This window comes from Xiphophorus couchianus, chromosome 16 (assembly GCF_001444195.1).
Source record: "Xiphophorus couchianus chromosome 16, X_couchianus-1.0, whole genome shotgun sequence".
Lineage (NCBI taxonomy): Eukaryota > Metazoa > Chordata > Actinopteri > Cyprinodontiformes > Poeciliidae > Xiphophorus > Xiphophorus couchianus.
The window spans coordinates 10,305,960-10,333,018 of record NC_040243.1 but is presented as its reverse complement, the minus strand read 5'-3'; the positions used below and the strand labels follow the sequence as shown (position 1 = coordinate 10,333,018).

General features: G+C 38.0%; 2 protein-coding genes across 3 annotated transcripts; one reads left to right on the top strand and one right to left on the bottom strand.

Moving 5' to 3' along the window:
* Positions 1-113: 113 nt before the first annotated feature.
* tbcd (tubulin folding cofactor D) lies at positions 114-27,059 on the bottom strand. Of its 2 annotated transcripts, XM_028041339.1 has the most exons (39): positions 26,574-27,059; positions 26,431-26,481; positions 26,248-26,345; positions 26,025-26,126; positions 25,494-25,640; positions 21,049-21,104; positions 19,713-19,845; positions 18,969-19,014; positions 18,750-18,882; positions 18,353-18,498; positions 18,212-18,272; positions 17,999-18,073; positions 17,722-17,816; positions 13,271-13,427; positions 10,036-10,093; positions 9,920-9,949; positions 9,516-9,601; positions 8,138-8,218; positions 7,973-8,046; positions 7,726-7,843; positions 7,552-7,612; positions 7,435-7,457; positions 7,314-7,345; positions 7,145-7,207; positions 6,989-7,065; positions 6,561-6,642; positions 6,346-6,464; positions 6,062-6,153; positions 5,620-5,760; positions 4,095-4,178; positions 3,774-3,932; positions 3,478-3,616; positions 1,811-1,932; positions 1,625-1,702; positions 1,460-1,546; positions 1,295-1,382; positions 712-821; positions 510-594; positions 114-403 (listed from the first exon to the last, which is right to left on the bottom strand). In XM_028041339.1, exons 1-39 carry the CDS (start codon positions 26,755-26,757, stop codon positions 383-385), a joined length of 3,594 nt encoding a protein of 1,197 aa, XP_027897140.1. In that variant the 5' UTR covers positions 26,758-27,059; the 3' UTR covers positions 114-382. The 2 variants fall into 2 exon arrangements, with proteins under 2 accessions (XP_027897140.1, XP_027897141.1); XM_028041340.1 differs by lacking the exons at positions 25,494-25,640; positions 26,025-26,126; positions 26,248-26,345; positions 26,431-26,481; positions 26,574-27,059 and adding an exon at positions 22,692-22,751.
* On the top strand, positions 13,897-17,680 carry znf750 (zinc finger protein 750). The gene is made up of 3 exons (XM_028041345.1): positions 13,897-14,083; positions 15,447-16,712; positions 16,811-17,680. Exons 2-3 carry the CDS (start codon positions 15,463-15,465, stop codon positions 17,361-17,363), a joined length of 1,803 nt encoding a protein of 600 aa, XP_027897146.1. The 5' UTR covers positions 13,897-14,083; positions 15,447-15,462; the 3' UTR covers positions 17,364-17,680.

Genomic DNA, 27,059 nt, shown 5'->3' with positions numbered 1-27,059 from the left:
TGTGTTGTTCCAGGTACAGCTTACATGTAAACAGCTCGTCCGAGTCCTAAATAGAACGTCGAACAATAGTATTATTGACAGAAAATAACAAAAAAAAAAACACTTGCTACAGGTAAGTTTAAGGTCATTTATTGTTTTACAGCTGCAGACACAGAGAAAAAGGTTGCTGTCGGCAATACGCCTCTAGCGATAACAACAAAACAGATCATTTTTCTTTCATTTTTTGCATTCATGTTAAATTATTTGAACAGGCTGCAATTTTTGCTATGCATTTCTCTGGCAGGCGGACAAATGTCCTGATACAGATTCAGAAGAAAACACAAACTGCTCAGTCCTTTTTTTTTGTTTTTTAAAGAGCTCCTGCTGAATTCAACACCAGTAATCATGAAACCTGGGCAGGGTCCTGCAAATGAAAAGAGAGTTGTCAGGGTCATCTTAAAACAAACACAAAACCTAAGTCCGCTCAAAATATTCAGAAGCAGATAAAGGTAATGATGTTAAATCGTTACCTTGGTTATTGGTCGTGGCCTGGGCACTCCTAGCCAATCACAAAGCTGATTCCTGCGCTCTCGCACTGTGGCAAGGTCGCTCTCCCTTAAATGGATAATAAAACCGTTGATATTTTAAATAGATTCAATTTAAAGTAAATTCTCTGGTAAAAAAGATGGTTTTACAACTAATTTGACAACTTGATTATAAAATAATACGAACCACTGAGTGTCGCTTAGTAAGTTTAAGACATCCTCGAGCACATCTGGATCAGCAACGTCATTGTAGGTGAGAAGCATCTCATACATCTCGCCGGATGTAGTCTTCCTTATCTGGAGTTAACAATTAACATCAATAAACAAAAAACAATAAAAATATACACACAAATAACAAAAATAATAATGTGAATAGTGGTTTAGAGTAATTGCATCAAAACAGAGACTATAAATGTCTAAAACATATTTTATTTCATTTCAACCAATTTCGCTATAATATTTGACTCCTAAAGAAAAAGTTCTCAGTCTCAATATATTTCTATTTTTTATTGAACTGAAAATGGACAGAATACATTATTAGAAGAATAAACAAGTTAAATGTAAATGTATCCAACGTTCTAATTTACAAGTTTTCATCTGTGGACCACAATCATCTACATAAAATTGGATTCATTTAGTAAAAATAAATTCGCCAGTCATTTAAAGTGTGCTGATATTAAGAGTATATGAATTAGGGATGATAACCCTTCTCTACAGTGAAAGTAGTCCTCTTTTAGGGGTAAGTGTGCAGTCCTGCTCTGTGAACTTACTATTGGGAATGCATGGCAGAGCAGCATCAGCAGCTGGGACAAAACTTTCTTCCTCACATCTCCCTCAAACTGGATCAGTCCACAGTATCTGGAAAACAACCAACAATAAGCCTTTCTTCTGCTTTGGTGGTGCAACTGTAATCTTATGTGCACAAGAGAACCTACACGTAAATACAGGCACGTATCTTGGCCACATTCCTGGACTTCCTGAGCTCTTTGCAAAGACCCAAAAGATCCACACAGACCTGGTGACTTATGAAGCAAAGAGACAGAAAACTCTGGTCATCCCTGAGGTATGAAGACACAGTTTTATAATAAAAAGTCACTTACTTTTCTTGTGTGGTCAAGATTTCAAAAACGTTGTTGGCAAGCATCTGACTGAGCATCATAAGTAGGGGAACAGATACTCTTAAAGAAAAAGGGGAAACAAATTTGAAATGTTATAGATATTAATGTCATGAAAAGAAGTGCTTTAAAGTTACACTACAGAGATGAATCTGGTTTAGTTTAATATACCTGTCATTCTGAAGATTATTCTTAAAGATCCTCAGCAATGTTTGCGTAAACTGCGTCAGAGCATCAATGTCCTTCTGAATCCCATTCAGGAAGGCAAACAGCGACTGGGAGGAGTGATGAGCCTGAACAAATGCAAAAGATTGCAGGAGTCTGAGCAGCAGGACAGAAGAGTCATCCATTGCAGTGAGGATGGTGGGGAAATAATGTCAAAGTCAAAATGGCGTGGATAAGAAAAAATGTTAAATCAGACCTGTAATAAATTTGTCATTCTGAGCTATATAAATTATCACTATATTTAGTGAGGAGTCTAGCCTTTTGCACTTGTAACATAAACCTTTAAATAATGTTATGTAGGCTTCGAAGAGATTTTGTGTTTGAAAGAACTACCAAAGTTAACAATGTTGAAACAATTTTTTTTCCTGTGATTAAACTATGCCAGGTTGATTCCTAAAAACCAAGAGTAAAGCTTGTTTCTCTCTGGCCTGTGAGCGTACGGCCCTGCAGTGTGAGAATCATAATCTTGGCCCATACATTGCAACAATCTTGGCTCTTTTTCCTAAATGCTGTACAAATACATCGGTGCCTCTCGTCTCTGAGGATGTTTCTGCAGAAGTAGAAAAACTCTAAGAGGAGGAGATAAAAACAAGAGCAGCGCTGGATGGTCTCCGAGGGAGCTTGCTTTAAAGCACCAATGGCAGATTGGTTTACCTTCATGGGCCTCGAGGTTGTTATTGCAGGCTTTAAATATACTTTCTTTATTCCATCCATAAACATTCAAAGTTAAAAATAAGCTCAAATTTTTGCAGCCTGGGCTGCTTCTGAATGTCTGGTTTTAACAGGTTAAATTGCAGTGGGAGAGGAATGAGGGCTTGATCAACCCCAGTTATGAGCCCAGGCTGGACCTCCAGAGAGATGTTACTCAAAAAAGGCTGCAGAGGAGTTTCACAGGCATGTTTTTAGGATAGACCGCAGAATAAAACCATGAGAAAAGTTTCTTTGTAAGCATAAAGAACGAACGTTGACACAATCAATATTTCAAGTCCAGTATTTATGCAAAGGTTGGCTGAGGAGCGACAACAACTGAGCTGTGAGATTCTAAGAACACACTGAAAAGCAGGTGTTACACAGAAGACAATGGTAGACAAACAGCGCCCCCTGTTGGTCCGACAACCTGAATAATAAACAGATTGTTGCTAAATGAAAAAAGCATGTGGTCGCATTTTGTGATGTGGAACTATGCAATCTAAATTCCTGCAATCAAACACAAAAGTTATTTGTCACACAGCATAAACTAATAAATATCTCAACCATTTTGTTTCCACGTTTTGAACTAAAACAAAACTGAAACATCAATTTATTTTTGTATGTTTACATATTTTGCTTGCTTTAATCACCTGCTTTGTTTATGCCCTTGACATAAAATATGCTCTGGCTCCTACTAAATTCACATTATGGGTTTGATAGGCACTTTAACAGACAAAACCTTGTGTCAAAATAAAGGCAAAGTGTCCCTCAGTGCTGCTACGGGTAACATAGAGCTCTGTGGCAACAATTGCGAAAGCCTCTGGAGTATCGGAATGAAACAAAATCTTTTTGTCCGCGTCATGTATTGCCAGTCTTTTTATCTTTCTGCTGTGATTTGACAATTTTCTGCTTCTTCCACTTACTGTGGACTCAGTAATCCCTCCCACTGACACAGAGAGCCCCAGCAGGGTGTGGTACTGATACTCAGGCAATCCAAGCAGCTGTGTGATGTACTTGAAAGCCTGGGATGGGGCATTCCAGTTTAGGCTGGTGATGGTCTCCCTAGAAGAAAAACCAAACAAAATTAAAGATCACCAAAAAGTGTCCTTAAATCAGGGTTGATGTATTTTTCCCCAAAGTAACCGAAGCCGCATAAAAAACCACATTCGTTAACTTGTTACAAGTTATAAAGCTGCTGTAATATACTTGAGCAGCTCACACAGGAAAGATGCTTAACAGCTCCTCCTTGTGGGGTATGTGAGGTACTACAGGCTCAGTGTTGTGAAGGAGGTGCAGGAAGATGTTTCCAGCATGAGCTCTGTAGTGGTCATTCTGCTCTGCAGCCTGTTGAGCCAGGCAGCACATCATAGACTTCACCCTGCAGACAAGCCAGAGAAGATATTAAAGACAAATCAAGCAGAAATTAAGTCTCACTGTCACATTCACTTAGTGCAGAAAAAGTCACTGCATGCTTATAAACAAGACTGCAAGGGCAAGGTGCACAAAAAAAGGAATGAAGCATTCTGAGGTTACTACTCACAGGTGTGGTGAGAGGATCTCTGGAGCACTGCTGGACACCATCAAGGTGATTTCCTGTAGGCTTGTCATGGCTGCCTTCCTCACCCTGGGATAGAGAGAGGAGAGTTAACTCAGTAAAACCCATGTGAGGATGTGGATTCACCTTCAGCTACAATTTACTATGATTTAATTGAGGTTTAAAAACAATGATGCAGAAAAACTAATGAACATCTTAAGATTTTTAAAATAAACATTTTTGATGAGTATTTTTAAACAGCTAAAGTAGGGCAGCAACCAACCATTATTTTTAGTAATCAGAAGATTATTTTGAAGACTAATCAGAAAAAAAGTGGCATAAAAGTGGATTTTTTATTTTAACCACATAAACTCTTTTTATACAATTTTAGAAATTCTTCAAAGGATGCAAAAAACTAATTATTGTTAATAAGGGAAAAAAAAAACATTTTAATGCGTGAAATGCAATAACGTAGCACTCCTTTAATGCACTCTTGATTATTTGTAACAAAGTATCCATTTGCATCTGCTACTTCTAACATCAATATATGAAAAGCTCAACCCTTTCTGGTTGGCCTAAAAAGAAATAAAGCTAATCTGTTGATCTATTAACAGGTTATTATTATTATTTTTATTTATTTCTTTTACAGAGTTTGAAGGCGATTAAGTCAAAACTGGAATTCTGAGTAGAACATATTTACAGACAATATTTACAAAGGTTTTCATTTGATCTTAAATGCAAAATGTATAAATATTCTTTGCACATTTTTGGCTTAATTAGTGCTCTGTATTTTTTCGGTAAATGCTCTTTATTAGAGTATGCATATTCCAGTTAACAATTAATCAGTTACTAAATCAGGTGATAAATATTTCAATAATTGATCAATTGATATATTATTTTGGCCCCAAGTAAAAGGCTAATTAAAATGGATTCAGATCAAAGCCACAGATGTGGAAGAAGGTGTACTTTTCCTTTCACTATCACTGTAGGAAGGTGCCTCTGTTTTTTAAGAAAATGGAAGGAACTGTTATGTTTTATTTGGCAAGAAGTCATTTAAGGCTTACTTGTGAGGCAAGTGGCTTTAGAGTCCCTAAGCAGACATGTGAGACATGAGATGCAAATACCAAAATACACTGGCCTCAAATTATGAAAGAGTGATATATTTGTACACACAGATAAAAACCTAACCCCACATATGACAGCAAACATTGCATTGGCAAAGCATTTTGTAATCAAAGCAACTTTTGGGAGGGTGGTGCAATAAAATTGTAATTTTAAAAAGAGCATTCTGTTTGAGAATGCTACAAAAAAGCAGGAAGAAAGAAAACAAAAGGAAGGAAAAAAAATACTAGACAGCATATCCCTTTATGCAAAGACAAGTGACAAGCCAGGTGACATTCCTGGCCATTCCTCAAGCATGGCCTGAAGCTACATGTGAGAGAAGTATTTTTGTTTTACTTGTGTATGAAGGGTCAGAAAAAAACACCAGAAGCCTCAGGCAGGAGAGCGAATCTCAGGATCCAGTACTCACCAGGCTCCTATGTCCCCTCTGCTGTCTGTTGTGTAGTCGTTGATGCTGCAGAGAAGAAAGCCGAACACCTTGACTACATTCTCCGAGCAGAGGACAGAGTCAGGGGATCCATGGGGACAAACACCTGTCTTGAGGAAGACCCTGACAAAAGACATGAAACAAGTTTACAAAGTGATGCAAAATGTAAAATAAAATCAACAAAGTAAGATTAATGCATCAAGCTAGAAACAAAATTGACTTTAGAGCAAATATGCTAAATACAATCTGATTAATAGAAGGATATGTCATTCTGGTCCTTCTGGTAGAGTCAGTCCATAGTTTACTTTGGCATTAGTGTTGATAGAGCTATGTGTTTCAGCAGAAAACATGAGGAACCAAGGCGAGACAGAAGGTACCTTCGTGTCATGAACCTGAACTATCAGGCAAAGTGTGAAAGACTCACTGAGCCACTGATCTGACTGAGTCTCTCCTTGCCTCAGTGAAATTCCCCTCCTTCTGGCTGACAGTGCACATCTGCTCGAGCCCTCCAAATATCTAAAACAGAAAAAGAAGAACACAGAATTAATATTTTCTATGCTGCTCTATGCTGCTGTAACTGCGAAATAATTTCCCTGCTGGGATGAATAAAGTAATTCTATTCTATTCTATTCTATTTTATAGCAATTTATCGAGGCAGTGAAATATTTCTTAAAATCCTGAATTCATATTCGTACTTTAAATACCCACCTGTTTCAGTTTGCTCTGGATCATAAATCTCGGCAGACAGCCGAGGGCGCGAGCAGATCCGCAACGGGTGAGCAACTGTGGACTCTTTAGTCCTTCAAGGTACTGGGATATGAGCGCATCTAAGCATGTGAACATAAACTGTTGTTATTAAACGGCTTTATAAACTTTATAGTGTTTCCATTTAGGGTCTAGAGGAAAATAACAAGAAATTCCACCTTGTATTTGTGTGTCAGCCTGGTTTTCTTGATCCTGGTAGAACTCCTCAGACAAGGCAGATAAGGCTGTTACTATGGAGACCTACAGACAGGAGGAGAGAAAACTCGTTGAGCTGTAGAAGGCCACACAAGTATAGTCTTTTATATATTTTATTATCACTGTACAAGATGTGTATTGTGGTTTTATTTTTTACTTTTTTAAAAGGATTCACTTCACTTTAGCCCCAAACAAATGTCCAAATCCATAGTTTTTCTTAATCTTATACAGTCCTCAGTCAATTTTTGACACATTTACAAATTGAAATCACATCAACAAAACTACAGATATTTTAATTAAGGTAAGGCTTTCGATATGAAACTTCTAAAATCATGGATAAATCATTATTAATTCATAAACCTTGTACATATTGATAAATGCGTCCACTTACAATAAAGTCCTCCTTTACTCCACTAGAAAAGAGATGAAGATTCTTTATGGTGTCGTCGATTAGCGACTGCCACGCAGCTGAAACATACCAGAAACTTTTAGCTTTGACTTTACAAAAAACTATTATAAAGCAAAATCTGTTGGTCCGTTTACTTACTGATTATGGGGTCGTTCTTAAAAGGCATTTTAGACAGGGACAACTTTTCTATGAGGCTGCAAACTGTAAAAAAAAAAAAAAAAGTAGCAGAAATACATATCCGGTTTAATCATAGTTTTCACAACATCTTCTTTCAGTGATTCAATTGTCACATGTGACTTCGACTTACTTGCTGGTCTCATTAGTGCTCCACCGAAGCCCCTATGGAAAGGAAAATAATTTTACATGAAAATATTTTGCTTTCTTACGACATTGCAAGCAAAAATGTTGAAAGGAGCATTTCTGCCTACCTGTATTGTTTTCTTTCATGAAGCTGAAAGTGCCAGCAAATCTCAGTTAGCTACATCACAGTTTGACCACAATTTACACAAACAGCAAGTATTACTAAGAACTCCCCGTTCGCTCACCAAATTGTGAATGTTCTTTAGTGCATCCACACATTCTGGAGAAATTAGATCCATCACAGTCCTATTAAAAAAAAAGAGAAAAACTCACTTTATTCTTTACGTTTTTAGCCTTTAAAGGCACTGAGATGTTTCTTATTTATCTTTAGGTTTATGTTTCATATATTTTAAGTCTACCTGTTGTTCTCAAGAGCCACTTTGTACAGCGCATATGTGATTTCTCCACATGCCAGAATGGCTCCATGACGACTGTGGAGATCAACACCCACTGCTGTGGTCAACAGTTGTGGCAAAACTGCATTAAAATGAAAGAGAGCACCGTCTTTACTCACAATTTTTAAGCAAAAGTTTACAATCTGTGTTTAGAAAGCTTTTCTTGTGGCCTATTCAACTGCTGATAAACAAGTAAGGTGACATTGTTTACCAGTTGTTGCCATATAATCAGGTGCTTGAGGCGTCAGGTTGTGGAGTGCTTTTGTGGTAAGCAGTCGGATCGCGCTGCAAAACAAAATAAAGAATGTTTCCTAAAGATATTAAAATGTAAAAGATCATCGCAATGATTTTAATAACAAATGGTGAAGGTTCTGACCCGTCCCAGTGGTTGATTTTCCTGGATATCAAATGTTCGACCATGGATTTGGTGTACTCTGGGAAACCAGCTATGAAGACACTTAATAAACAAAAACAACAGTTTTAAGATAAACAAAAAATGAAATCCATTTTTTTTACCTGTCTGCATAAAGTCTTATATTGAACTGATTTTCCATATATATATGGCTCTGTGTTCAGTCATGCCCTAAGGCTACCCTCTTTCTCTGTGGTGATGTTTTCTGTTTCATTTGTGACACAAACCTGATAAATTACGCAAAACAAGGTGAATAACAAATGTTCATATGTTTAAAGCTGTTAAATGTAATTGTGAAGGTCCATCCCGGTATATTGGAAAATCTTCAAAAGGTTAATTTTCTTCTTACATTCAATTGAAAAATAAAACTTGCATAGGTGTATACTCAAGCTTCATGTAAGCACACATTTATTTCTGTTAATTTGGACAATAATGTCTTACAGCTAATCCAGACTCACAAAAATTCTAAATATTTTGTTAGACCACTAAAGGAATGATTTTGATGCAGAAATGATATGGCCATGTTTGGGCCTACATGATCAAAAGGAAGAGAGCTGACTTGACAGCTGCTTATATGACGGTGACTGACACTTTCCACCAGCAGGATAAGCCACAACAGATCATTGTTAAGAGATCCCAGAATGCTGCATCCCAGCACATGACTGAAAAATTGAGTGGAAGGAAAATATGTGTGGTAGAAAAAGGAACTTGATAGGATTGTGAAGCTAAACTCGTTGAAGCGTTGGGAAATCTGCGGGCTGCTGCATGACTGTGTTTCGAGAAACACAGCATACAATTAAATCAGAACCAGAGACGCTGTAAGAAGCACCTTCCCTGAGCTCAAGAGGGAACAGACTGTTGCTCAATCCAAAGTAAACATGCAAAATTTTTAGTAGGCAGAGATTTATGGATATTTATTTGTCATTTTTAATATGTTACTATTGAAATTGTCCTGGAAAGTATAGTTTGAATTTACACCAGCTTTATGACAAAATCCTTAAGATTGGCAAAAATAAACACTTGAATATAGCAATTTGTGGGTAATGAGCATATAATGTAGTATTACTCTTTGAATTACTGAAATTAATTTTAAATGATGCTATTGTAATTTACTGATATGCAGTTGTACTGACAAGAAGTTGAAATTAAGAGAAATGTTTTGAAATGCCTCATGGCAACAAGATCTACGCTATGTCAGATGGAAATTGAATAGAGAATACTATCCTTTGCGCATTTGTGAGCATCATCATGTTATGAATATATTGGTGGGATGCTGTGTACTTGAGCAGCTTGCAATGAACACAAAAATAGCTTTAGATGAGCAGTTTAACACTGTTCTCACCTAATGTTCAGATAGCAGTTGTTGATCATTCCCACAGCAAAGTAGTCTGCTGCTGTCACAATGTCGATGCCATGAGGGAAGGTGCCCTGATGAAGAAAAGCATAGAATATTTTCACCTTAGGATGGACTGTTTTGCAACACAAACCAGCTACATTTAAGATATCTACATTCAGTGACAGAGTTCCTAATTCAAGTAATGACAAATCTAAAAAGTTCTTGCTTATGGGCTACTGGCACATTCAGTGTTTCAAGGTGCCCTGTAGCTACACTAGAAGGCCATTTTCTTTAAAAGCTCCTCGTAATGAGGCAAGTTTGAGCATGAACTGAGTATCTGCCTGCAAATAAGCGTCAAATAAGGCTAATACTGTCATAATGCTCCGGTCGTCAAAGCTTCAGTCACAAACCTGTCTGCCGACATTCTCCTGGAAGGCAGCCTGAGACAAAAAGAGACACAAAATAAAAGTTTTCTCATTCACGATCTTTGGAAAAGCAGCATGATGAAGTTTATTAGCGAACTTACAGATGCAGCTCTGCGGCAGTTGATATTGCGATCAAACACAGCAGTGATCAGCAAGGCGCTGTGGAGAAATTGTGTTTTATGTGATAATCCAGATTTAACACACACACTTTTGTAATCAGAGGCAGACCATAACCACAAAACAAACTCCGTTTCCTCAGTGCATCGGTTCAACACCAGCTATATCATTACCTATGACTCTTGAACAACATAAGAGGTTTTATCCCTTCACACTACATTACTTTTGAAAATCTCAGGGAGTATGTGTGAGAATGGGGGTATGGGGTTGCTTACATATACATGACAATGACACCCTGAGAAAAAAGAAAATGCAGTTGACCATGCTTACTTTCTTAGCATGTAGTTTGCCTTAAAAAACCGCTTCTACCCAGAGGGTTTGGAAAAACAACACAGTTCTATACAATATCTAAAGCTAAGGTATCGGTGAGAAGAACATACTGAAAATCCTACAGTTGCAACAGGTCTATTCATGCAAGTTGCAACTTTGCAGGAGAACACAACTGTTTGTATGTGCCCCAAAGTCACTAAGGGCCATTTTCACAAAAGCACATTTTCAGTACTTGTCATCGAGTTCTGATGAATAGAGCAGGAACCAGCTTGTCCCAGTATTTCTGCCAAACGGCGACCGAAACCTACAGCAGCAGGCGAAACCTGGCAATCTTGTGGCCCAGGGAAAGGGAGGGTGTAGTCCCGGGCGCTGATGATAATTTGCAAAGGGGTTAACTCTGACACTGCAGAGCTGGTCTGCACAGTCAGAGGCCGCAGGTCCATACTTGCAAGGCAAGAAAGCATGACATAAACCGTTACTGTTAGCAAAGACTGAGTGCAGCTCACTGGGTAATGAGCTACGTCTTTGCTCTGGTTAGAGATTAGATGTGCGAATCCTGAGATAATACTTTTTTACTTTTCTACAGTGGATCAGGAGCCTCTAATTGAATAAAAGACAGCTTTGTTAGCATCCATGGTTGAAGACAAGAAGAAATGTCTGAACAGCTTTTTAACGGTCTGTACAAAGATCTAAGAGAAGCAGGTTATTGGCCTTGAAGAAATGCACTCACATAAGCCTTATAAGGCCATATTGGCATTCCAAATGCTTATTTTCCATAGCAAATAGTACCCACTATTCTTTATTAGTAGTATATCCTTTGTACAGCTAAATTAACATTATTTTAAGTCATACTTTTAGTTTATTACAACTTTATACAGTATTTATAGACTCTTTCCTGAACACATTTACAGTAAAGCCAAACTTTCCTGCCCATCATCAAATGACAATGACTGATGGTCATTTTAGGTGACAAAATAAACATCAGTCATTTGATTGCATGATACAGTACATTGCATGATACATTTGATTGCATGATACAGTACATTGCAAATGAAAGCAGTTCTTCTACCCTCCAGCTTTATTTAATATGCATTTAGCAAAGTACCCAATGAACTGGAGCTGGATAAGTAGGGGTACCAACGTGTCACAGAAAAACTGGTTTGAGGCAGTAAATTACAGCTTACAGGCAAACTGTGCAGTTTCTATGCAAATCTGTCTGATAAAGTCTTTCACAACCAAAAAAAATTAGTATTTACTGATGGTGTTTTTCTTTCTAATAGAGGATTTTACAACTCTGCTGCACTTTTCAGCCTTTTTGCCTAAAAAACTTAAATACAGACAACTGCAAGAACAAACTGCAAAACATCCATGTCTGAGTTAATATGTAGAAACATAATCATAGAACATCATCCAACCTTTAAATTTTTACCAAACACTCTTTGCTCTCCCATCCTTCTAAGCTGGCTAGTTGGACACTATGTTTCAGACAAATTGAATGTTTAGTTTACTAGTTGGAGTGAATTTTCAAAATAATATGCTGCTTTTGCCAAAAAATCATTACCGTGACAATGGTTATTGCTGAATGGTGATACTGTTCTGCACAAGTTCTGACCCCCTGATGTTGTAGGAGAGGTACAAATTTGGTCATGTAAAATTTCCTACCATGGCAAGTCATTACAGCACCAGCCCACAGTATGTTTCTGACTGGCTGATCAAGACCTCACAATAAGGCTTCTCTAGAAAACTACCACTTCAAAGAAGTTCTACTAGCTGTTGTCTATTCAAGATCATGACACTTGATCAATTTCCAATGATAACTGTTGGGATGAATGTTTGCTTTGTAATGCATGCTATGCTAGCTTGACTATTTTTGAGTCAGTCGCTACATAACCCAACCTCTGATTTTTATCTTCCGCACATGTGTAAAACTTCAGCAACTTTTTTATAAGCGCATCACCTGCTTCCAAATCTAAATTAAAAAGATGCCAAAAAGAGAAGCTAGTCCACTGGTCCATCTTAAATGTGACCTCCCTGGTTTCCCAAGAAGCTGTTTGTTCCCAAAGAGACATGGCCGTTATTGGTAATAGTAGCAGTGTTCTCTAGAGAATCCACCATGGTTCCAAAAAGAGATGTGAACTAGGTTTGGACAAAAAAAACCAAAAAACAGAAATGCTTTCATTGTTCTATTACTGGCGGTTCTGGTGACAAAATGTTACCTTTGTCACACATGTTAACATGTGTGACAAAGAGTAACACATGTTATTGATAACCTTTAGGGATTTAATCGGTTTAAGGATGAAGATTTTGTCTTTTAAATAACTCTTCCTCGATTAAAAGTGTCTATTTCACAGGCTGAACTTTTACATTAGTTACATGAGGTTTAAGACCCATAGATTTAGGTTGTCAATACCGAGTGGATGAAAATTGTGTAGCATTAATTGTTACTTTTCATCTTTGTAAGTATAGAAGGTAACTCAAAGAAAAAGTTGAAATAATGTTTAAAATAAAAGTTGTTTTCTTGACAAATGATGATATAGATTTTGATATCATTGAGGCTGACAGATTCCAAGTCATTTAAAGTGTCTCTACTACAGTTAGAATTAGATTATCAACATAATAATCTAATGCTGAGAGATTCTTCATGTTCTTTATGCAGTGTTACCGCCCCATCAGCAGACAGGATTTGGCATAACTTATGTTTTAGCCTTGTAAAACTGTTTTTTTCATATTTAATCCTTAAAACTGAAGTTGTTTTAAATAGAAGAGCCATTAACCTTCACACGGTCATTGTTTTTTGGACCACCTTACAACCAAAAGACAAAATAAAAATTATTTCAGGTGATATTTATGTATTTTTGTCTCAGGAGGATTAATAGTAACATGTGTTACCTTGCAATCTGGGTGACAAATGGCTGGAGTTCCTTAGGGTCATAAGCTCTGGAAAAAGACCAGCAGACATAGCAGGCAGCGTCACGGACGTTGGAACCGACACTGCAGGCTCCCCTCTTCTCATCGTAGGTCAGTGCTTTCATTATAAGCGGCACGACTGAAATATACAACAACAAAGATGAATATCTCAAGATAGAAATCAGATAATAAAAGCTTCATAAAAAAAGGAGCACTTTATCCAACTTCACATCTTGTGTTCAAAACATTGAGTAATTATGAGAAATATTATTCAAATTTCTTAGAGAGGAACAACTAGCAAATTCAGTTTTTTTTAAGCTCATATTTTATGTAAACTAATCCTGCAACACCACACAGAAGAACCAAGCAGTAAATGCAAATCACTTGCAGGTCCTGAACTTCACTTTACAAAATTTATGTAGAGTCAGAGTGGAATAAAGTTTGTTTGGCCATTTTAACAAAAGCTAGATACGGATACAAAAAGAGTTTTATCTCCAATTCAACATTTAAATCATTGCTTGAGGCCTGACTAATATCAGGTGCATCACTGTTGCCTGAGGGCCTTGCTGTTTGGGCTGAAGCACCACCCACTAGAGAGGAAACACCTTACAAAGACAAACTCAGCACACAGCTAAGATCACACTTCCCATCACACTCATCCAACAAATGCGTTCTAAACTCTGAGCTGATAAAACAAGCTCTTTAAACCAGATACTGATATTTGCTGTGAATTGTGGATCTCCTCTTCGCAGGCTTCACATACGGGAACAGACGTTGCTGCTTCAATCAGAAAAGGTAATTTTTGTCCAATTTGTGTCTCATTTATTTAACATAAAAGTAGCAAAACATTATCTCTTTTAACAAACAACTGACGAAGTTTGATTATGTCACCACACAGTTTTAGTTAGGCTGTAGATAGCACTTATATGTACAAGGTGCGCACCTGTTACAAACAGATCCTATCTAACCTCTGTTAAGACTGCTGCTATTAGCGATACGTAACTGATGTATGCATGCCTTTGTGTTAGGCTTACATTGATAATGAACAAAGAACTGCAGAATTTAAAAATTGTCGCTTGTTTTTTTTAAATAACTCCTCTACTTCATGTTTCCTGGATGTTATCTTCAATTGAATATAAGAAATAATTGTGATTTGCTGCATATTCACAAGACGAATGGCTTAAAACGGTATTTTAAAGAGAATTCATGTTCCTTAGAAAGGGAGTGTCCTTGCATGCTACTTTAGCTGAAACTTGAGTGACAACTTCTTGCGACAGTGCACGACAAGCCGGTTTCTTAATGCACACCCAGCAGCCCTAAACTAACATCTCTAGGTGATGTTTTATTCAAGAGAGAACATGCCAATCTTACAGACAGCAACCATATCAAGACGTTTTTTTATATACTAAAAGAATTTCAGTTATTACATTACAGTGCTCTGACAATGAGCAAAGATGAATCTCACTGCAATCTTCATTGGCAGTGAGCTTATCAAGTGATGAATGCATCCCGCAGATGTAGTCATGGGAAGCAGGTTGGTAAGCAGGTTGATTCGTAGTTCCCACGCTGACAGCACACAGTTTTGGTGTAAGAGAAAGCAAGTCTCTGCATGCCATCCAGGTCTGCGAAACTTAAAAGAATGAACAGTCTGTCTGGTGATTTAGCAGCCCTCTAACTTTATAGGAAGATGATTAGAGAGTTATAGAAACGGAACTGATGCGTGAGCAGGCAGCGTTAGCTGACACGTGTCAGCTGATGTCAACAACCCAATCCCAAACCAAAACTGGACCGGGATATATGCAAAAATGTGGTAACAGATTTGCATAAAGCAGACAGTTTTTCAAATTTAAATATTTCTCTGCTTAGTAGCCATTCCACTGAAAAGGAACAAATGTAGCCTGAGGCTGTGGTGTTTCGTGCACCAGAAGATTTTTCTAGCCATGCAACTAAAAAAACGCATAGCTAAAACTTCAAATGACAAAAGGTCTTTCTCTGAACCAGTCTAACAACCAATCACTTGGGGGACAACTAACAAGGACTTCAGTGAAAACAAATAGATTTTAGGTTACATTCACTGATTCAACATTCTGTTTTAGATAACTCATCAAAATCTGCAGCGTTACGACTTCACCTAGAATATATTATATTATTCTTTCAGGATAGTCAGCGTCAGGATGGAAACGGATCAGGAGCGCAAGCCAAAAAGGCCTCACTACATCCCTCGGCCGCCAGGCAAACCTTTTAAGTACCAATGTTTCCAGTGTCCTTTCACCTGTAATGAAAAGTCTCATCTCTTCAATCATATGAAATACAATTTGTGTCAAAATTCAATCTCCTTGGTGTCTCAAAAAAATGGACTAGCACCCCGACAATCAAAGGTTGTGGCAAAGGCGGTCTCTGTCAAACCTAAGGATTGTACAAAAGTCCTTCCAGCAGTCCAAAGCCTTAGTTCTGAGAAACAAGGAGTGGAAGAGAAGAAAGACGAGAGCAGAGATGACACAGAAGAGTTAGATGTTGGGTGTGACAGTCCAGTGAGCAACGACAACCAGAGTGTGGCAAAACCAAATATACTCACCGACAGAGAACTCTCAGAGAGTGATGAGGCCAAGGCTCTGCCTCGCCCATCCGCATTCTCCCCTGTCACTCCCAACCGTGAAGGTGCCGAGGCCTTGGTAGCAACTGTGCAGCGAAGAGAGGATTCACCAGCCTCTAACATCAGCCATCCAAGCAGCCCGTGGGCCAGAACTCTTCCTTTCAAATCTTTCACCCCTCTCATGGTTCCCGAATACCCTCCCTACCTCATGCCTGAACGACCCCTGTATCCGCCATACTATCTATCCAGACACATCCCCGTAAATGATCCAAACGTCTCATCTTTCCAACCGGAGTTTATAGATACCCAAAGATCTCTGGTGCAACCACCCATTGCCCCACCTCAAGGAACCCCATTCCCCACTTATCCTTACAGATACTGCCACACTCTTCACCCAGGCCCTCCTCTGCCTTACACCATTTACAGACCCCATGAGCTTTCCATTCCAATTACCGGACACAGGTATTTTTCTTTGGATGGCTACGGTCAAGGCTTTGGCCAGAAGGACTATGACTTGTACATGTATTCACATTCCAGTCACAACAACTCTCACAGCTCCGCCCAAGGGGAGAGTCACCAAAGTGAAGACAAAACAACCAGGCTAAGTCCTAAAGAGGGCTGCTCAGCTTTAGGGTCACCTGACAGACCCAGCCAAGCAAACATTGTCCTGAGAGACTCGGAGTCTTCCCAGTACACAACCACCGGTGAGTCGGAGACCTCCCTCCAGCTTGGACACACATCTAAAGTTGTGGAACCGGTCACAAAAGATTCAAGACAAGAAGAATCGGCAGAAACCTTGCTTCAGTTAGGAAGACATCGCTTAGACGGAGGGTAAGAAAAAGTTCTGGTTGTTTACCCTTTTGCTTATCAAGTGATATGGTCCTGTTTGCAGTAATTGATCTCTAATATTTTTGAAATGTCCTTTTTAGGTTGAATGGAAGCGGTCTACATGTCTCCTTGTCTGATAAGAACCATCAAGAAGAATCAGACAATGTAGCTCCTCTAAACCTGTCAAAAAGAAACCAGAACCATGAGGAGAAATCTGAACAGAGGACGATGGGTTGTGATCCAGATAACGTGAACGGCACAGAGCTCCCTTTGAATCTCAGCCTCCGAGCTTCTCACAGCAGCCCAACCTACAGCTCTGCTCCAAGCCCTTCAGAGGACCTTCCACCTACAGTGGACGAAGACCTGGACGAAGAACCGTGTGACCAGAGGCAGACTGCAGCTCTGGCTCTCTGCCAGCTTGCCACTGCAAGCTCTGTAGCCTCTTCAGGTGATTTTCACAGTAAAGTCCAGACCTCTGAAGACTCAATGGACTCCACAACTCCCGACTCTCCAATAAATACCAAGTCGACTAAAAGAGCTAAAGAGAGTGGTTTGAAAAGACGTAGCAATAGCCAGAATGAGAGCAAATTTCAAAAACTGAGCAAGAAAACAAAAGCAACAGGCCCAACTCTGAGGAGGAGGACCCGCTGGTAACAACTGGACTCTGACTGCTGCAGAAAAGATACAATGAGATTATATCTCTAATCTGCAGACCAAAAAGATTGCTACAAGTCTGAAAAAAAAAGAAAACCAAAATGACTGGTTTAATCTACAGGCGTGCTGTTACAGGTATCAGGATACAGTCAGCATCTGGTGCTTACCTTTGATTTACAAGGGCAAAAAAGGGACACATTATTTAAACCCTGTCATCTTTATATAAACATCAGCAAAAAATACAAATGTAAAAATGTGTAATCAATGTAAATACCAGAAAGAAATGTAAAGAAAGAAATAAAAACATGATTTATTGACTTGTTTGTCCATTTATTGAAGTCTACTTGAGCGTACATACCATCAGTCAGTCTTGATGGAAGCAGCAGACCTCTCCTTCCTAGCTCTGCCAGTGCGAGGCAGCCTCCATGCCAGGCATTATCCGTTTCTTGAAAACTACAGAAAACAACCTTACAGTTAAAAACAAAGAACACGGTGGAATATAAAATTGAATGTAAACCTATCCCAGGACCTTTTACATGTTTGATAAATAAGAAAGCAGCAGCAAAATTAATACTAAAATAATTGGGAAAGTGTAATTCATGAATGGAGCCAATCTGCCTAAAGCATAAACCAACCTGAAGCAGTCCAAAACTGATCCAACCACATCATCTGCCAGCTCCTTCGGAAGCCTCCCAGTCACCCTCCCAATGCTGTAAAAGTTCAAATTAATTTTTACCACACACAATGACTTGTTTCTGCATAAAGAATTCCAAAGACAAGTAACAACAAGGAGGCCTTTTTAAATCAATCATTCAGATTATCTGAGTGTCGTATAAAAACACCATTACCCCTTTGCTGCAGACCAGCGCACAACTGTTTCCTTATCTTTCAGGCCAACAAGTAGGTGCTCTGGAAGAAGAAAAAGAGGCCACAAATGTTTCTTAAGCAGCAGTATTTCACTAAAAAACTGAATGCAGGTGATGACTTACCAATCACAGTTTCCACCTCTTCTGGAATGTCATAGTCCTCTTCCTGTTCCCGAGTCTCTGTCTCAGGAGTGACAGCAGCAGTGAGAGCAGCAGCGGTGTGAGACACAGAAAGGTTAGCAGCTAGTGAGCGACTGCCTCTCTCGTACCTGGAAATACACACATTCCTCTTTTAAAACACACAAGTTTTGCATCCTTTACTGGCAGAAGAAGACAAAAATGTTTCATTAGAATCTAGTTGGGGGGGCGGGAGGGGTACAAATGCCTAAACTGAAAATATGAATCAATTTATCTGACTGTCAAATCCTTCATTCGATTATTTTAGTTCCAAGAAAGTGAAATCCAAGGCAATCATACAATAAACCTGTGATAACTGGAGTAAAATAGCATAATATCTGACCTCCAAGCAGCCAAACGTGGCTTCAGGAATGTAAGGCCGAGTCTCTGAATTAGCTTAATGTGAATCTTTCGCAGCATGGCCTCGCTGCTCTCTGACAGACGTTTCTCCTCCAGATTACACAGAACTATAGGAGCTGGAAAATCAGAGTTAACAGAGAATTATCACAACATCAGAATTTTCTCACTATCCAAGCAAACTTTAGTGGGAAATGGAGCCTACCATACTGTAGAAAGTCATCTCGTTTTCCATGTTTAAAAAGTGTTGCCTATAAGACATTGAAATAAAAAAAAAAACATCAAATAAAATTAATAGTTTTCTCAAAGACCACATAATTATATTTTATTTAAATAACAATCCTTTACATTTTAGTCTTACGTCTGTATAAACTTGTAATTTGCTAATATCTTAGTCATTTAGAGCTCTTTGCAAAAGAGTTTCATTAGGACCTGTATGGATTCTGGTGACAGAGAACACGTAGCCAGTTTTGAAAGCCTCAAAGCAAAATTTCCTCATACAAAACACTTCTCAACATGTTGTGAAAATGTATGTTCCAATACATAAAATGTTTCCTTTATATGGGTCTAAAAAATTCTTATTACACACCGAAACTTTTTTAAAAATAATTTATCAATAATAAGATATCTTCAGTGAGGTCATGTGTGAGGCATTATGCTCAAAAACTGAATGTAGTCCCATTACCTCAGCATGACTATCATTTGCTGAGAAACCGTTTAGCCTAAAGCTGCAGATTAAACTCTCCTAAGTTACTTGAAGCAACATATCCCACACAGGCAGCAGGTGCATTACACACCTGCTACAACCACACTAACTATTGTGTAAAGCATACCAATCATGTCAGCTCTTGTAAATTACAGGTTGAATAAATCTGAGCACGTACACGCCGTCCTCAAATCCCCACCCTACACACGGACATGAACTCTGAATCACAGGTGCAGACTTTACCAAAGACTGCAGGACACCGTCCAGCTTCCTGATTTCTATCATTGAGTCGCCACTGCTCTGAGATATAGAGGTGAGGCTCCAGTCCAGAAAGCACCCGAGATGTTTCTGTTTCACGTCAGGGCGTGTCATAAACCTGTAGGGCAGCGTAGAATCCGACAGAAGAAATATTAGAGGTTTTATGAGGATAAACACAAGTCGACATGGCAAACATATTCCAAGAGCAACATTGCCCTCTAGTGATGATGAAGAAGGTTATTTTCATCACTTAATGATTATTAACATAAAATTTGATTTTTGAACAAATCAGATGCAACTGTGATGATTACAAGCATTAAAGAAAAACACAAATAGCTCAGCTACACTACTCAATTTTCAGGTTAGTGGAATACCAAGTTTTTCTCTTAAAAAATTAGCCAAGGAAATTTTTTTTAATTGTTTTTTTATGTAAAGGTAATTTTATTTATGTGGCACATTTTCAGCAACAAGGCAATACAAAGTGCTTGCTATGTAGCTGTAAGTAGCTTCAAACATGAAAACATGATAAGATTTCATATTTCAGCATACAATAAATTATGTCCTAATTTAGTATGGGCTAGTATGTGAGATATGAGGAAAGATACTATGGTTACACTATAATGCTACGTTGTTATAAAAACAAAACTTATTTTATTCTAAAACAAAAAAAATTATCACTGCAACTTCTACCTACTTAAATAAATAAGTTTTACCTTTTTACTACAGCTTAATTTGCATTTTTATAGCCATTTTAATTAAAAAATGTGTTCTTGTATTTTTTGGAAATTATTTTATGTATGTTTAAACATTTTTAAACAATTGTTGGCCTAAATGTAATTACAAACAATATTTAATATACTTTTCATATTCATTCAACTATATTAAAGGTGGTATGATAACAATGTCTTATTTACACTTATGTTGACTGTGCTATAATACTGGTTATTATAAGACAATAACAGTGACTTATACTGGAAGTTAATTGAAAACACAAGCCAGTTAAAACACCAGAGCTCCTACGGCATTTCAAAGTGCGATTTAAGTACAAAATGGTGGAAGACCTGGAAAAGAAACAGCCACATCTCATTAAAAAATAAGCTTAAACCACAGGAACAGAATGAGGTTTTCAGGCTGTCTATAGATCTATCTATGTACAGCACTTTGGTAACCATTTGTTCTCTGTAGTGTGCTATATAAATGAAGTGGATTGGATAAACTGTAGTGGTACTAGAACTCTAATTTCATTTAAATTCAACTTGAAAATAACAGTAAGAACAGGCAAAAAGCAAAAAAACAAACAAAAAAAAAACATTGCACCTACTTTGAAACAAGAACTGGAGCAGCATCTCTAGGACTGCCCATGGCAAGTAGATAAGTCTATAAAATCAAACAAGCACAAAAAAAACTTTAAAGAAGTATATGAAAAATTCTTTCGTAAAAAAGAAAGAATTTAAATAATTTTAAAAATATTTGTAAATGTCTTGTTTCGAACGCATTTAATTCGTATATTAACAATACATAATGATGTTGTTTTGCAAAGAAAAATTTACACACTGAAAACAACAATTTCCCTGACAGATTAATTAATAAAACTGTCAATAACAACAGACCTCAGCACAGGAAAAGCACAGACAATACCACAACAGTTATTGGACTGATTACATACAGTAACATAAAAAGTCTTAAGGTTATATACTTTTACCATGGGGCATAATTGGTACGGTTTCTTTTTTTCTGTTTGGATTATTACAAAGACATGGAGGAAAAAATAATACTAAATGGATCTCGAGTTGCTTTTTCCTGCAAAAACTTTGAAATACACACAAAAAAGTGAGGAGGCAATTTATATTAACAAATAAATGCCCAACCAATTCAAAACATTTATATTTTGGAATCTGCATTACTAAGAAAGATTTTTATTAAGCTTTTTCTTGTGCCCAGAGAACTTGTTGAACTGAAGTAAATGAAGTTGTTGTTTGTTGTCCACTTAAATGAAGTTTAAATGGACAACAAATCTAGCTAGCAAGGATTTATTAGCAGTTAGCTAGCAGTAGCCTCAACCGCCTCAAGTCTACCAGCTAATGAGATTGGTGCAGAATATAATGAAGATGTCTGCGTCCGACTCAAACTTTTGCCTGACAGAAAAGTCTGACGAGAAAAATAAATTACATAGAAAATACGAAAGTAAATAACCCTGCCGCGAGAAAATGTAAGACCTGTAATTAACGCATTTAAGGCCGAGTTATTACTTCTTTACCCAGTGCCATAAAGTAATTTTTGTTTAGAAATCGGTGTTTTTGTCTTTCTGAATTGTTTCTGAAGACTTTGTGCTGTTGGAGCTTCAACGATACTGCCTTGCTTCTTTCTCCTTCTAAAGCTCGAGGCTTTAGTTCAGCCTTCATAACGTGCGCTACGTTTAATGTCCGTCTGCTACAAAATATTCCAATTGAAAGAAAATGGGGAGTAACTAGTTGTGTTTCGTGTTATATTGTTCAATTTTAACCACACAGCACTGCTTCAAAATAACTGCTTAGAAACTTATGACCATAGATTTTACTTACATCGAATTCACGTCTACTTCCAAAACACCGCGGCTGCTAATGAGATTGGTGCGTTTGATTAAATGGACTGGGACATTCTACACAGGAGGTGTACAGACATAAAAAAAATCCCGCTCGCATTGAGACGAGACGAACAATAAATCGAAAGGAGCGGGGCGCGAGGAACGCGGCGGAGCAGTTGGAGAGCAGCGGTGTCGGTACGGTGTCTCAGAATAACCCTCGCTTTCATGGTCGAGAATCGACGGTGACTTCCACGAATAGTTTCTGCTACCAGCAATCAGAACCATCTACCTGCGCGCAAACTGGTGATAAGCCGCCTGAGGCTGCTGGATATCAGCTGGGAAACCCAAATCATACAGCCGTTAGCGGCCGGCAGGGAACCGTTAACTGCTAACGGTCTCACCTCCCTCTGCAGGAAAAAGGCCACTGAAAGACAGCTTATCGGCATTCAAAATAAGCTGTTACGGAGCTGAAAACTCGGTTAGTGCAATAAGAGGAGGCAAAGACGCTGACTTGAGCACAGAGGTGAATGTGGAAACTAGAAGTGCACCGATTGCAGTTTTCTGGCCGATTTCCGATCACCGATCTTTAAAAGGTTTGACCTGCCGATTCCGATTTTGGCCAATATCTTGAGGTGCGTTTGTCATGTCTAGAGCGAGACGGTTGGAGGAAGGGGAGCAGTGTTCTTCCTACTTTTTTGGTTTAGAAAAGTCTAAACTTCATAATACTTTAGACACACTTAAAGTCAATGACAAGATTGTATCAGACCATAAAACCCTTGGATCATTTTTGTTCCAATTTTTGCAACAACTTCTATTCCTCTAAGTACTGAAAAAGCTTCTTTACTGATTGACTCCATTAAACATTGCAAAGTTATATCTGAGGCTGAAAGCAAAATGTGTGATGCTAATCTTACTCGAGTAGAAGAGGCTATTTTAAGGCTTACAAACAACAAATCGCCTGGTAGTGATGGGCTTTATAAGAAATTTGTAAAAGATCTTAGTCCCTTTATTCTTAGCACTCTTTCAGAAAGTATTGATCGTGGAGAATTGCCTCTTACTTTAACACAAGGTCTGATTACTCTGATCCCGAAGGTTGGCGAAGACAAATTACTCATTGACAACTGGAGACCTATTTGTTTACTAAACAATGACTATAAAGTTTTTGCTGTTATTTTGGCCAGAAGAATTAAACAGGCCCTTGGTTCTATTAGTGATGAATCTCAATCAGGCTTCATGTCCCACAGACAGATCACAAACAACTTAAGGCTTGTGCTGGATCTACTACTATTCAGAACTAGTAAATGATAACAGCTTTATTTTGTTTTTAGACTTGTAAGGCTTTTGACACTTTAGAGCAAGGCTTTATGCATCAAGCCTTAGAAAATTTGGTTTCAGGCAATATTTTATAAAATCTATTCAGACTCTTTACAAGAAAGGTAACTGCTGTATTATACTGTAGCATGGCACTTGTCCCAGATTTCCAGTTTCCAGAGGTGTGAGACAGGGCGGCTCTGTTTCCCCTTACGTATTCCTAATCTCAGCCCAACTTCCTGCAACAATTATTCTTGAAAACAATATCCGTGGCATCTCAGTTGCTGATAGAGAAATTTGTATTAGTCAAGTTGCTGATGACAGTACACTGTTTCTGAGAGATGTTGACCAAATTCCTGTTGTTATTAACAGGAATAACAACTTTCTCTGATACTTTGGGCCTCAAACTTAATTTAAACAAATACGAATTGCTTCCCATATTGTCTTTTAGCAAATCTTTACAACATTCCCATTAAAACACAAGTTTCATATCTTGGTGTAATAATCATAAAAGATGCCAAAGAAAGATGCAAGCTTAACTTTGACCCTAAAATTGATAAAACCAAAAAGAAATGAAATCCCTGGCTTCAGAGAGATTTACCTTTAAGGGGAAGAATACTGTTTATCACAAACAAATGGTCGGTCTCTAATTTATAAACATTCTTTCTCCCCTCACATTCCTCATCTGGGTTAACCAGAATATTCTTTACAAAAATCAATCACTGTTTTTCCCTAACTGGTTTAATAACAATATTAATTTTGTAAAACAATTGCTAAACTCTGACAGGTAACTAAAGTCTTATTCTGAATATTTATCCACCTAATGTATGCCAGTTACTCCCAGGGAACGTGCTATTGTTATGGACGCTATTCCTAAAGAAATGATCATGCTTTTTAAGGGCCATCTTTACTGTGTGGAAGACAGAGCTGTAGACATACTGGACATTGTTCTGTTTTTGAATCTGCTGCGGGCAAAATTTGTTAATTTATCTTGTGTGAAATTCTCTTCCCCAGTCAAAATATGTCCCCCTGGTGTAGGGAGTGCACACTGCAGCAAGAGAGACGGATCTGACCATATTCAGGTGCTTCTCTCGATTTCTTGGTAAAACGACTCACACAATCAAGATTGTAACTTTCAGTTTGATCGAAAACTGCTGTTAAAAAAAACAACAAAACTCTCATATAAATAAATAAGCCTGGTCTTGTGTGGGATTATTCTGGCACGTTTTTTGTTTTTTTAATCGCAATGAGAATTAGTATTTTCTAACTTTTGTCATATTCTCTTTAGCCTCAGTGTTTATTTTCTTTAAACAGGTGAAAAAATTGGTTCATCCCAGGTAACTTTGGCAATTAAAGAGTAAGTGTTCCCAAATCTACAGGATATGTGCTACATGATGAGAGGAATAAACATAATTAAATATTTGCTAGTAAATTAATTTGCTCCCATGTAATAGAGGGGGAACAGGTTATTTAAACAGCTGAAATATTTGGTCGTCCCCCCCAGGTAACTTTGGCAAATAAAGAGCAAATGTTCAAATGTTCCCACTTGTGATTACTAGTTGTTTCTCCGTCATAGATGGTTTATGCCAAGCCAAAACACCTAAAAATCTCCCCCACGGTTGTGTGCCATCTTTTGCAGTGGTTGTCTGATAGGTGTTAGGACTGACCCATAATTACATATGAAACTTTTTGCAAGTTCTCACAAAACATAGAGATCCATTTTTTACTATTTTGTGTCCATATCCATAATTAGGCCATGCAGATTACTAATGCCACAATTAGTCAGAATTACACACAGGTTCAAATATGTAACTAATTGAATGGGTTTTTGGTACCTACCATTATTGTGTGTTTGAGACCATGTAACTGTGTTCATGTCTTACATCACTTACCTTTGCAACAGCTAAAATACGCTCCATGACGGGCTCTTTAATTCTAACACCCTCTGATTCTAGATGGCCATCCAGACGAGAAAGGTCAAACGGGATCAAGCAGGTCATGGACAGCCACAGCAACAACATGTAGCGCGTTTCCCAAGTCTGAAATGTGAAACAAATAGATCTTACTAAATTACTGTAGAAAGCATATAGTTTTCACACCACTGTAAGCAGCCACAAACAAAATTGCTACACAATAGCACTAAATCAGTAAATTTGGTTTCTACAGCACCTTTCGCAGATGTATAGATCACAAAGTGCTTCACATAGGCAAAACGAAACAACATCATACCTACTAAACTGTAGTCTTATTATGTGAACCTAAGACTAAATGGCTATGGGTATAATACTGTGACACTAATATAATTTAATATAATTTAAATCCACTATTGTCATTAGTCAGATTTTTAAATCTGACCAACAATTTATTGTTATACAGTCAGAATGGCAGAATGAATATCTATCTAACATTTTGACATTGTTTACCTTTAAATCTTTGGGATCCTGTCTGGATATCATCTCCAGAACTGGATGAACATCAGACACCTCATGAGGAAGAAGTTGCATGAAGACTTTATAGCCTCTCACCTAACGAGAAAAAGAAACAATTATAGAAATCAACTAATGGACTAAGTTATATGTTAGAGAAACTTATGAAAAATCTGTGAGTTACAGGCTAGGTCACTCACATAATAACATTTTAACTGACCTTACAAATGCCATAAAGGAACTGGAAGCTCAGATGAAACAATGAAGGGGGCGAATTTTCATTCCTTATGAAGCTCAGCAGCATATTCGTTACCCATTCTAATAACAGTACAAAAAAATTAAGTGAATAGACTTTTCATTTTGTCTGCAAAAAGAAGCATTTGTAGTAATGTCTGCAGTGTACCTAGATGAGGATCCAGCAGATGAGGCTGGTCCTGGTACCTGTCCATTATTACTGTTGGCATTAAAAAAAAACAAAAAACAGATTATTAAGCACTGAGGTTCAAATCCAACGTGATTTAAAAGCTTTATTGTGGTTTGCAGCACCTCTGAACTTCTGAACTGCAAACTCCCCTGCTCTGTCGTCTTCGTGGATCTCTGGAAGGCTACCGATGAGTGTTCTGGTTTCACTGCTCTCACTGAAGCCTCCCAAAACACACGTTTTAATAATAGCATCCGCCTCTTCCTCCCCTCCTTCTGGGCAACCGGTTTCTGCTTCCGATAAGTCCATACTGATGGTGTTTTTTTTAGTTACAGAAAGCCTCTGGAGCAGGGTATTTTTTTACTGCGTTTTACAATACTTAGCTAGCTAATATTAGCATCTCACCCTAGCAAAACAACTGGTAAAAACTAGGAGGCAACAGAATTAGTGAGAAAAACACGTTTAAGAATAAAATACTATATTTTGTGTTGGTACAGAGAGAGCGTAAAGTAATTCTACTTGCAAAAACGAGTGTAAAATCTTAACTGCTGGGATGCTGGCGCACAATAGAGCAATAGTGACGTTCCCCACCCCTGCACGTTGATGTGCCG